The 10,895-nt window shown below is 35.4% G+C and overlaps 1 protein-coding gene across 2 annotated transcripts; it reads left to right on the top strand.

Moving 5' to 3' along the window:
* The first annotated feature begins 6,656 nt into the window (after positions 1 to 6,656).
* LOC111885165 (E3 ubiquitin-protein ligase RDUF2) lies at positions 6,657 to 8,733 on the top strand. 2 transcript variants are annotated; one of them, XR_006186761.2, is made up of 3 exons: positions 6,657 to 6,835; positions 6,997 to 8,412; positions 8,507 to 8,733. XR_006186761.2 is itself a non-coding variant. In XM_042898042.2 (2 exons), the coding sequence occupies exon 2, from the start codon at positions 7,121 to 7,123 to the stop codon at positions 8,285 to 8,287; it is 1,167 nt and encodes a 388-aa protein (XP_042753976.2). In that variant the 5' UTR covers positions 6,657 to 6,835; positions 6,997 to 7,120; the 3' UTR covers positions 8,288 to 8,418. The 2 variants fall into 2 exon arrangements, 1 of the variants encoding a protein (XP_042753976.2); XM_042898042.2 differs by lacking the exon at positions 8,507 to 8,733 and having other exon boundaries at positions 6,997 to 8,418.
* The last annotated feature ends 2,162 nt before the right edge of the window (positions 8,734 to 10,895 follow it).

The raw sequence follows: 10,895 nt of genomic DNA on the forward strand, positions 1-10,895 counted from the left end.
CCTTGTCCAATAGCCAAGACAGGAGCAGCGGGCGGATTGGGAGTAGGTGCAACAGACTTGTCTTTAAAGTTGCTCTCAGCAACCCTCAAGAGACCTTGGAGCTTGCTTAGGGTGACCTCTTCTTTGTTCATGTGGTAGGTCATCCTAAATTGATTGTACATCGGAGGCAAAGAGTGAAGCACCATGTCGATCGCCAAGTCTTCACCGAAGTCAACATTTAACTTGCGGAGGCGGTCAACATACCTTTGCATCTTTTGCAAGTGCACGGTAAGAGATTCTCCATGACCCATCTTCGCGGAAATCATGTTAGTGAAAATCTCGTACCTCTCTTGTCTCGCGTTTTGGTGGTACCTTTCCAATAAGTCTTGGTGCATCTCGTACGGGTACATGTCCTCGTAGGACTTTTGGAATTCGGAGTTCATGGTGGCGATCATGATGCAATGTACCTTCGTTGCATCTCGCTCATGAGTTTCAAAGGCGGTGATTTCGGCGGGAGTAGCAATTTCGGGGTTGATTTTCTCTAGCTTCTCATCGAGGACATACTCCTTATCCTCATAGCGAGCAATGGTGCGAATGTATCTTATCCATTCGCTAAAGTTCGTTCCATCGAAGGTGACCTTTTGGCAAAGGCTCATCAATGTGAAAGAACTAGCAGCAGCGTTGTTTGCGTTTGACATCTATAATTAGAAAAGGACAAAGATAGATTAGAATAAGAATCCCTAATTATCACCCAATAAGAAAATTAGGGCTAGGATCCAACAATAACATTTACATACTAGAAAAGGGATGCCGTAATCTAACATGCAAATAAATTGAAGGTAAGTGAATGACGATTCACTAATTCTCCATCACGAAACTTAAACTATTAGTCCTAAGTGTTTTTTGAGAATTCCTAGGTTCGGATGAGATTCATTGAAACTATTCAATGGCATGTTTAAATCTCGATATGCCCCTCTTGTTTGTGACTGGGATGCCGAGGATCACAAAGCGGGTGTGAATTACCATGCAAATTCACATGGCGCCTTCATTGTAACAATCACCTATTCAATGTGCCGGTAAACCACACACGCTCCATCGAACTATGATAAACAACGAATCACCCTTTGCCACCTTCGCTTAGAACCAATTAGTGTGCCGGTAAACCACACACGCTCCACTAACATCTTAGCAAGGTGCAAAGTGTAATTTCATGGGATTGCATCAATTCACTTTTCCTAAAGTAACTAGGATTGGGAAATTTTTTGAAATATGTGTAGTTACTTGTATTTCTTATTATACTTTTAATGAGAGGATGAGGTTGCCCTATCCTACCCGTTCGGCTAACGACCCTCCACCAATCAAGCAAGCGGTGGGTGTGAGTGTACACCCATTAAGCGCCATTTTATAGGCCGCAACCTTATACCCACCTTATAGATCGGCTTCGTGAATGAGGCCTACTAACGGTAAGACTAGCATTTAGTTATACATATATATATATATTATTCTAGTAATATCATATTAGTATAGGGTTGTATTTTAAAACTTTTAAAATCTAGGGTTTGAAATTTAAGTTGTCTAAATTAAAACTTTTAATCACAAAAGTAAATTTCAAATCATGAGGGTAGGTTTTTAAACATTTAAAACATGGAGGATCAAATAACAAATAATTCCAATTAACAATTAATATCCTAATTATCTATATTTGATTTATTCAAGATTTCTTTTAAGATAATTACCAAAATAATTAAAATAATTAATTAATTATCATATAAGGAAATTAAATATTTAATTAGTTGATAATTACCTTTAACTAGATCAAGATAATAGTTATATTTATCAGAAAAACGAATTAATGTTGATCTAATTAGTTTATGGTAAGTTAAGATAAGATAAACACAAAGAAATCCCGAATCTGGCCATTCCTGACGCCTGGACTCGCCGAGTGCACAAATGGACTCGCCGAGTCAGGCCTACTCGCCGAGTCCACTTTGAGACTCGCCGAGTCCATGACTCAGAAACCAAAAATTCGAATTTTGCAGGTTTGTATCAGTTAATCAAGCAACAATTTACAGAAAACCAAGCCAGGCTCTGATACCACTGATGGGTTTTAGCCATAAGAACTTTCCTATGTGCGCATGCAAAACCCTAATGCTTGGATCTAGGCTTTCTAATAAACATGCTTTGAATCCAAGACTTCTAATTACTAATTAGGTTAAACAAGAACATTAAAACAGATCTAGAATCATACCTTTGAGTTCCTTGTTGATCTTGAGGTCTTGGAGCTTCTAGAGTCACAAATGTCACTCCTCTAATGGCTTACAAACACCAAAGCAAGGAGGATGATTTGGGAGAGAGGAGAGGGGAGGAATTTCGACCAGAGTTCTCTTGCTTAATCAGAAGTGTCGAATTCCCTATGCCATGGGGTCTATTTATACTTGTAGATTCCTTAATGATTACAGATAAGTCCCTATCAGATAATCTTCTCTTAAGGCTATCCAAATCCATTCCTAGATAACTCTAATGAAAGATTTTAGCTATCCTAATCCTCTTAGAATTCGTCCATAGTATATCCAAATGGATTTACAGTTTAAAGCTTAACTATCAAACAACTGACAGTTTATACCCCTTTATTTAATTAATCTCTTTAAGTCACCAAATTAATTCTAATTAATTCTATGACTTATATTAATCAAATAACATATATATTATTCATTATATTATTCCCATAATATATTAATAATATTTATTCTCTCTTAATAAATCATCCTATCAAGTTGCTATGGTGAAGGCAACCCAAAAGGACCATGCACAACCGAATATAGTTACAGCCTTAGACACTATTCCAACAATATATTGAGTCTAAGTCGAACGTATGTATTGGAGTAGTTCGATTTGTATTTTGCAATTTTGACTGATGTAAGTTGAATTTGATTTCGACTAATTTAATTTGATTTCAAAAATTTGTGTTCACTAAAGTCGAAATTGGAAGTAAAAAACGTAGTTGTTTAGAGTCGAACGTCTTGAGCTTGCAGATGATTGAAAATTCAATGTCGAAAGTAAAAATTGTTCTTGGTGAATCTGGAAACAATTTCGGTTTTGTCTGGATATTGTGTTGGAGTCGCTTGGAAGTCGAACAAGTTTTTGATGATTTTGATGGTGTATGTGTGTTAGTTTGCGTCTACAGGGAAGGTAGAATTGAAGTTTGATGTGTATGGTTGTAGAGAGAATGTGACATTGATTGAGTTGGAGTCGTTCGATGTGTGCCTAGCCATTTCGACATGTGAAGCGTCTGAGATTGTATTTTGGGTTCATAGTCGAATGGAAAATATTTGGGTTGAGATATGTTTCTTGGGTTAATTGGTGTCGAAATCAATTTCAACTTACGGTGATTGATTTGGATGTCGAACACAATTTCGACATGAGGTCAAAGAAGTTGTTCGGCCTGTGAATAGAGATTACAACGTGTGATGCTTATTTTTCGCATCTGGTTTAGGGCATCCACAATGAATTGAACTCTATAGAGTTTAATGGAGTGTCATATCATCATTCGCTATTCCATACAACTCTATTCATTTTTATCCCACAATGCATTAAACTCTACAAGTTCAATGGAACAGATTAAAAAATATTTATTTAAAGATTTAAATACTTTCCTTTTACCCATTGAAGAGTTCAATAACCATTGAACTCCAAATCCATTGAATGCCAAGGTGGCATTTCACAATGGTGGAGTTGTATCCATTGAATGACAAGTAGGCATGACACATCATTCAACTCTTCCATTAAACTCCCCATTGTGGATGCTCTCAGTTTGGGAAAGAAAGGGTTATTTCGATTCGAATCCCTAAAGTTTCAACGAATTGGCAAATTTTACCCACTTTCGATATGATAATACTTTTATGTGAAGAATGTAGAATTTTTATTTCAAATACATGATGTTTAAGAAAGTTGGCATAAATTACCCAGTTTCGACATTGGGGTATAATTCTAAGAAATGGAGAGATTTTTCAAATACAGTCCTTGAAGCTTATGCAACTTGTCACTTTATGACCAATTTCACATTTGGGGTAAAGTTTAGAATTTGAGGCTATTTTGTCACAATGGGTCCCTATAGAAGTTTACGAATGCTTGCAACTCTCACCCAAAAGTCGAAAATTTTCAAAAAATTTGGAAAATTTTCTCGACTTTTTGTGATTGTTTTTCGTGCAAGATTTTTGTGGTTTGATTTTTGTCACACTTCAAGGGGAAGATTTCTCAAGTTTATTCCTCAAGCGCTTCTTATCCTTTGTGGGTTTTATAATCATTTGTTAATTATAAAAAGTGGGAGAATGTAGAAATTGGTATTCGAAGCTTCTCGGGTATTCATTTTGCGGATTTGAAGATTGGTGTTACTTTAAGGGGGAGTTGGTCTTGATCGTGCAAGCTCGTTTGGAAATTGAATTCGGGACATCCAATCCTAACTTTGAGGGGGAGAATGTTAGGGTGCAAAGTTCTCATCGGATGTGGCTTACCTTCTTGTATATGTAATGAGTTGAGTCTTTCCTATAAATAGGAAGTGAGTGATTCCCATTTATGAAAGAACTTGTAAGACCCATTTGGAGGATTTAGTTTTAGTGAGAAAAACAAAAATGCCTACTTGTAATATTCTATTCAAATGGATCTTAAACGTGTTTATTTACTCCTTGTGTTCTTGATGTCTATATTATTCACTTGATCTTTACTATTTCACACATGTCATCATAATTTGGGTCACTATACAGTAAACCCCTACTCTCCATTGATTTCATCTCTTACATCCTATGTTTTACTTTGTCTCTAACAACTTCCCCTCTTAAGATGAAGCTATGGCCATGGGACTCCCCACTATTCCACTATCACCATATTTTCATCTCAAAACCTACTGTGAAAAGAGAAAAAATAAGATAATTCTTTTGGTTTTGTGGATTTTCAACAGTTTGTTTTTTCAATGTTTTTATAGCATTCTTGTATAGATTGGATTGGATACTCTTGAACATTAAATACAGGAGATATGCTTATCACCCAGTCAAGCTGACAAAACAAGTGGAAATAGAAAATAAAGAACAAACTTTTGGATAATCATTCTTTTTATATACGATCTTAATTGTTCTTGAGTAAGGTCTATCTGATTTGTTAGATTTTTATATTTGAAAATCATTCTTTCTGTTTTGTGGATCTTCTTTGATAATCTGATGTGTAATTTACTAGATTAATGTTACATGTTTTTCATGTTACTAGGGAATGATTCTATGTGTATAATATAAAATATAGAAATACTTGCAAATCAAGACATATTAACCATGAGAGTGATGAAAATCCATAGAGACACGCTAGCAAGAAGAAAGAGAGGTAAAATACAAAGGATTGTTAAATGTAAAATGTTACAATGAAGATAAGAATCCTAAACATAAAAAATGACATAAATCTAATTAATATATACAAAAAAAGAAACCAAACTATAAAAGTAAATTATGTTGGAAAAAAGGTTACTAATACGAAAACCTTCCACTAAAGATATACATATAATAAACACTAGACTCGAGCAAGCATTAACTTTTACTTTGATCTTTATATTGACTTTGACTAGATTATTTTTGACCATTAAAATGAAAAAGACTATGAGTAAACTTTGAATTTGAGAAAATCTAACCTTCATTGGCTTTATTTGCTATAACAATCTAACGTAATGATGATCAATTGACCTAACGGCCAATGAAATTAGCCAACATCTTCCAAGACTGGGCATTAGAGGTTTTACATGCATTTTAAAGGAAAAGTATTAACTTTGGTAAAACAAAGCTTGTGACAAAATAATAATTGAGTAGAACCTGGAACACCACCAAGGAAAAATAATCCATGAACAAAAACAATACACCCATAAATCTTCTTAGTGAAATCAAAGGGTTTGATTCCTAGAAATCTATAAATATGCTTTGCGAAAATCTTTCATTTGAAATCGAACCCATAACCATCTTTCATTTTGTCGTTGTCCTCAAATGGAAGGTGGTGTGTAGGGTGTTTGTGACGAGTTATAGGGTTCTGGTCAGGGAAAGGAGGAGGAAACTATCGATGACAGGGCATGAGAGAGGGTGAGATACCTAAACTAAAAACGAGGGAGTAATGTGGGAAAACAAAGTAAAAGAGAGTGCAATAACATTGGTATTTTTGTTTTCTTTTATTTTTAATTGAAATTAAACCAAATAAAAAAGAGAGAAGAAATTAAAAAGAGAAAATAAGTCATTTTGTGTTGCTTAAGTACCAATCATATAAGTTTTTGAAACCATATAGACCATGTTCGTCAAGAAAACTTAGTAAAGATTGAGTTGTAATATTTGATAAACCATAAAGACTATTTATGTAGTTTTGTTTAAAAATTATAAGTTGCTTACTTGAGTTTAATGACAAGTTTTAAGGCCAGGACAATGCTTCAACAACAAAAAGTAGGGATTGCAGACGAAACAAAGAAATATTTGGACTAAATCCAAAATTGTCAACATACACTGAGGACCATTTCTGTAATTTATTATTTTCAAAATAAGGGTGCAAAGTGAAAAGCTACATTTGCTCTAACGTTCGGTTAAAGTCATCAAAGCATTCTCTTTCACTCTTCCAATAAATTAGTGACACGTGTCCACTCCTTACAAGACCAGACATCATGAGTATCTCTACCACGCTGCGTTCCCTCCTCCATCTAATTTTCCATCTAATATATTCTCTCCCGTCACCTCCTTCCGATCTCTCTCCGCCGGAGAGAATTCATCGCTGCCGATTACACTGTCGGAGTTTCAAATTCATGCTTTAGTGCTTGAGCTTATGCTGTATGATTCCTTGATTGAAGGTTCTTTTCTTCAGTAATTCGATTAATTGTTTTGCGTTTTTAGGGTTCGTAGTTTTATGTCGGATTTGTTGTTTAAAATTCGGTTCTTTGAAGAAATGATTTTTCTTTTTATTTATACAAGAAAACGATTCATTTTTGGCTGAGGTTTGTTTTTGTTTCAGGTTCAATCTTGCTCTTCCCCGTAATCAATTTTGGTTTTCACTGAAGAAAAGATTCAAAAATTGAGGTTGTTCTTGAAGAAAAAAGTTTCTTATTTTATTCTTCAGATCTGCTTACAGATTTTAGATGTCAACAACTTGGGCTTCATCATCATCCTACTGGTGCTACAGATGCAACCGATTCATCAGAGTTCTCACCCATCCGCAAGATTCTTCCCTAATTTGCCCTGATTGCAACGGCGGATTCATAGAGGAGATTAACAGCGCCCAACTCTCCGGATCAATGCTGTCGGAATCTATCCACCGGAGGTTTCCGGCCGCCGCTATGTACACGGCCGAAAACGACCAAAGCCCCAACCCGAGTCTTAGCTCTAGTCCTTTCCCTAACCTCACCCCGCCGGTGCTTCAACGGGCCAGAAGAAACACCGGTGAACGATCTCCCTTCAACCCGGTCATCGTCCTCCGTGGACCCACAAGCAATTTAAGCACACCGGAAGCGTCTGATGAAGCGACCACCGGAACAGGTGGATTTGAGTTGTACTACGACGACGGAGCTGGGTCTGGGTTGAGGCCATTACCGGCAAGTATGTCGGAGTTTTTATTGGGCTCTGGTTTTGATCGTTTTCTGGATCAATTATCTCAAATTGACGCTAACGGATTTGGGAGAATCAGCAACAATCCACCAGCATCAAAGTCCGCGATTGAATCAATGCCAACAATCGAAATCCATGAAAATCACATCTCCACTGAATCCCATTGTGCTGTATGTAAAGAACCATTTGATTTAGGAACAGACGCTAAAGAAATGCCGTGTAAGCATATATACCATCCAGATTGCATTCTTCCATGGCTAGCTTTACGTAACTCCTGCCCTGTCTGCCGCCATGAACTACCACCGGATAATCAAGATTCTATAGAATCCAACAGATCACAAATCAATGATAATCACAATAACAATCAACCGGAAGAAGCAGTTGGGTTGACCATATGGCGGCTCCCTGGTGGTGGGTTTGCTGTGGGGAGGTTTTCCGGTGGGATGAGAGGAGGTAATAGAGAGTTTCCGGTGGTTTTTACAGAGATGGACGGTGGTTTCAACAACCACAACAACAATGGTGGTGCTCCAAGGAGGATTTCATGGGCTTTAAGAGGTAACAACAATGGGGGTAGAGAGAGTGGTAGATTCCGGCGACTTTTGCATAGTTTTTTTTCTTGTTTTAATGGTGGTGGGAGGGCAATAGGGTCAAGTTCTATGTCAAATTCTTCATCGACTTCTTCATGGCGACATAGAGCTTAGGGATTTGAAGCAAATAATGGGGTTTTGAGACGATAATTTGAATGGTTAAAGCCTTGATAGGGTTAAGTTTCTTTTGGATGTAAATATGAGAAGTGAAAAAGAATATCTGAAATGGAATTGAGAAGGTAAAATTTTACTAGTTTTTTTTTTTCTTTTCTTCATATAAACTGTTTCTAATATAGACATTTTTGTTAACAAACCTATTTAATATTTATACAGAGAAAAGAGGATTAGTCACAAAATGAAAAATGAAGAATGAAAGCTTGGATGAAGATTGTATAAACTATAAAGGTTCAATTCTTAACTAAAACATAATATTTTAAATCTCTTTAGATGTTAGGAAATCAATAATGCACGATTTTTATAGCTCACAAGAAATTATTGTAATAAGTATTGTTATTCAATTTTGGTCTACTGTCAAAAAGTTAATAAGTATTGTTATTCAATTTTGGTCTACTGTCAAAAAGTTGAAGCTGATCCGGACATAACAATTTTTTTACATATAAAAAAATTTATGTTTGAAAATGTTGTACTGAACAATCTATAAAACTCATCTATAAAACATAAATTGTTGTGTAGGAATAAACAAATGTTATGTATGAATCACTATAGTCAAATTTCTGTTAATGTTGCGATTGGTTTGTTGGTTATAATTATTCTTGAACTAAAGAAAATCTAAATGATCATTTATTCATATATTTAACAAAAACAAATTTCATTATACACATAGATATTTTTAATATTAACTAGGGAAGGACCCCCCGCTTTGCGGGGGTTAGAAAGTGTTCGGTTGTAAAATACATAGTTACAGATTAGGTAGATACATGTTACAAAGATAACTTCTTGTTTCCACTACTTTACTAATTTTAAGATAGATTCCTGCCTATCAACTACTATTTCTCTTGGATATGAAAAGTGACTATCAGGAACATTGGAAAGACTGATTCCATTCCTCTTGCCCAAGAAAATAGATCGCAATTGACTGTAAAGAAATTACCAAAATACATATTCTATTACAACAACTAAAATAATGACCTTTAAATGAGATAAAGGTACGGTTGGATTTGTAGTAGATGGATAAATATGTCATGCACCTCCAGAAGCAAGCAAAGTCACCTTTGAAATAACCGTACCACTTTTTGTGTTTTTGTATTTATAGTGTTAACAACATGGGGCTTATCTGTAACAATGGAGAGTTTTTTGCCCACTCATTAGATCCATATTAAGCGCAAAAAAAAAATAATCATGCACAACTATCAAATATAAATGTTTAACCCATTAAGCACATTAAATCATAAAGACAACCTAATTTTTTTTACATTGTTAATAATCAAACATAATCTTCAGCAAAGATTAAGAAAACTAAATACTAATCACATATGCTTTTGCCATCAATAACATATTTAAAGAAAGTGATTCAACATGCAATGAAAAGGTATAGTATATATCAAGGAATCGTCTTTCAATTACTTAAGAACGGCAACATGGAATGAACATGCTTTAATATCCAAAAAAACAAACAACAATCATGGCATAGATGATCAAAGTTGAAAATTTAACCTTCAACCTCGCTGGGTTTTGGGTGGATCCGATATTTGAATCGGAGGCGGTGGAAGATCCGTCTCAGCAGAGACAACACAAATCAATGACAAAATCTGTTGATGAAGTTCATGATGAAATAAGGAAAACTAAACTGCCACTTACATGGTTCATGTAGCAATGAGTTCTCTCTTAAGCATTTCATCGAGCAGGTGGCAGACAAACCTTGAAGTAGAAATTTTGATAAAAGAGCTCACCAACGATGTAATTTGTGTATAAGAGCATCACAAAAAAGTAATCACTGAAGCAAATAAATTAAAAAAGAAGTGAGTATTTTGGTATCTTACGAAGGTAATGCAAAATAATTAGAAAGTACTTTAAATCCCAAAAACACCAATATCACATGAAGTAACGGGAAACAGATGAGAACAAAGATGTGACCTGATTTTGGTAACCCATATAAGAGGATTCCAATTCTTGTAATCGACTTCCGATAGTTTCTATGAAAAAAAATAAGGGCTTCGATTTCTAAACAGAATAGTAGAATAGCATAAACGTATGTTATATCCTGTCGACTTGAATTTTGACCATGGTAATGCAAATAAAACTTTCGACTCCTAAATCAAAGAGCATAAAAGAATAAAAATGAAATAGCATATAAATCTGATATAATTATTTGTTGTAGATAATCAGAGGAAGCAAAGAAAGACTTACATGCCCAACATTGTTGCTTCTCTACAATCGTCATCCTCCATTCTCGTTTGATCTCACGTGTAATCGAGATTTGCAGTGCAATCGATGTCGACCATACCTGCTTGAAATTAGTTTGTGCTTGCAACAACAACATCAAATAGTAACGTTTCCAAAGTCGGTTCGATTTACCAAATAGTCATTATCGCAGTTTACCAAATCGCCTACCACCCGCTGCGCCGATGCTATATAAGTAACATTAAACTCCTTAATCGATTTGAATAGAACGACGGAGGCGCAACCGATTTCCAATGATCATAGCCTAAAGACGACAGCGAAATATGGAAGAAGTGGAGAAGAAAGAGATGAATGACGAAAT

Source organism: Lactuca sativa, chromosome 9 (assembly GCF_002870075.4).
Source record: "Lactuca sativa cultivar Salinas chromosome 9, Lsat_Salinas_v11, whole genome shotgun sequence".
In the NCBI taxonomy this organism is placed as follows: domain Eukaryota; kingdom Viridiplantae; phylum Streptophyta; class Magnoliopsida; order Asterales; family Asteraceae; genus Lactuca; species Lactuca sativa.

Bases quoted from the DNA above. Each gene is read 5' to 3' on its own strand.
- LOC111885165 (XM_042898042.2), top strand. From the start codon at position 7,121: ATGTCAACAACTTGGGCTTCATCATCATCCTACTGGTGCTACAGATGC.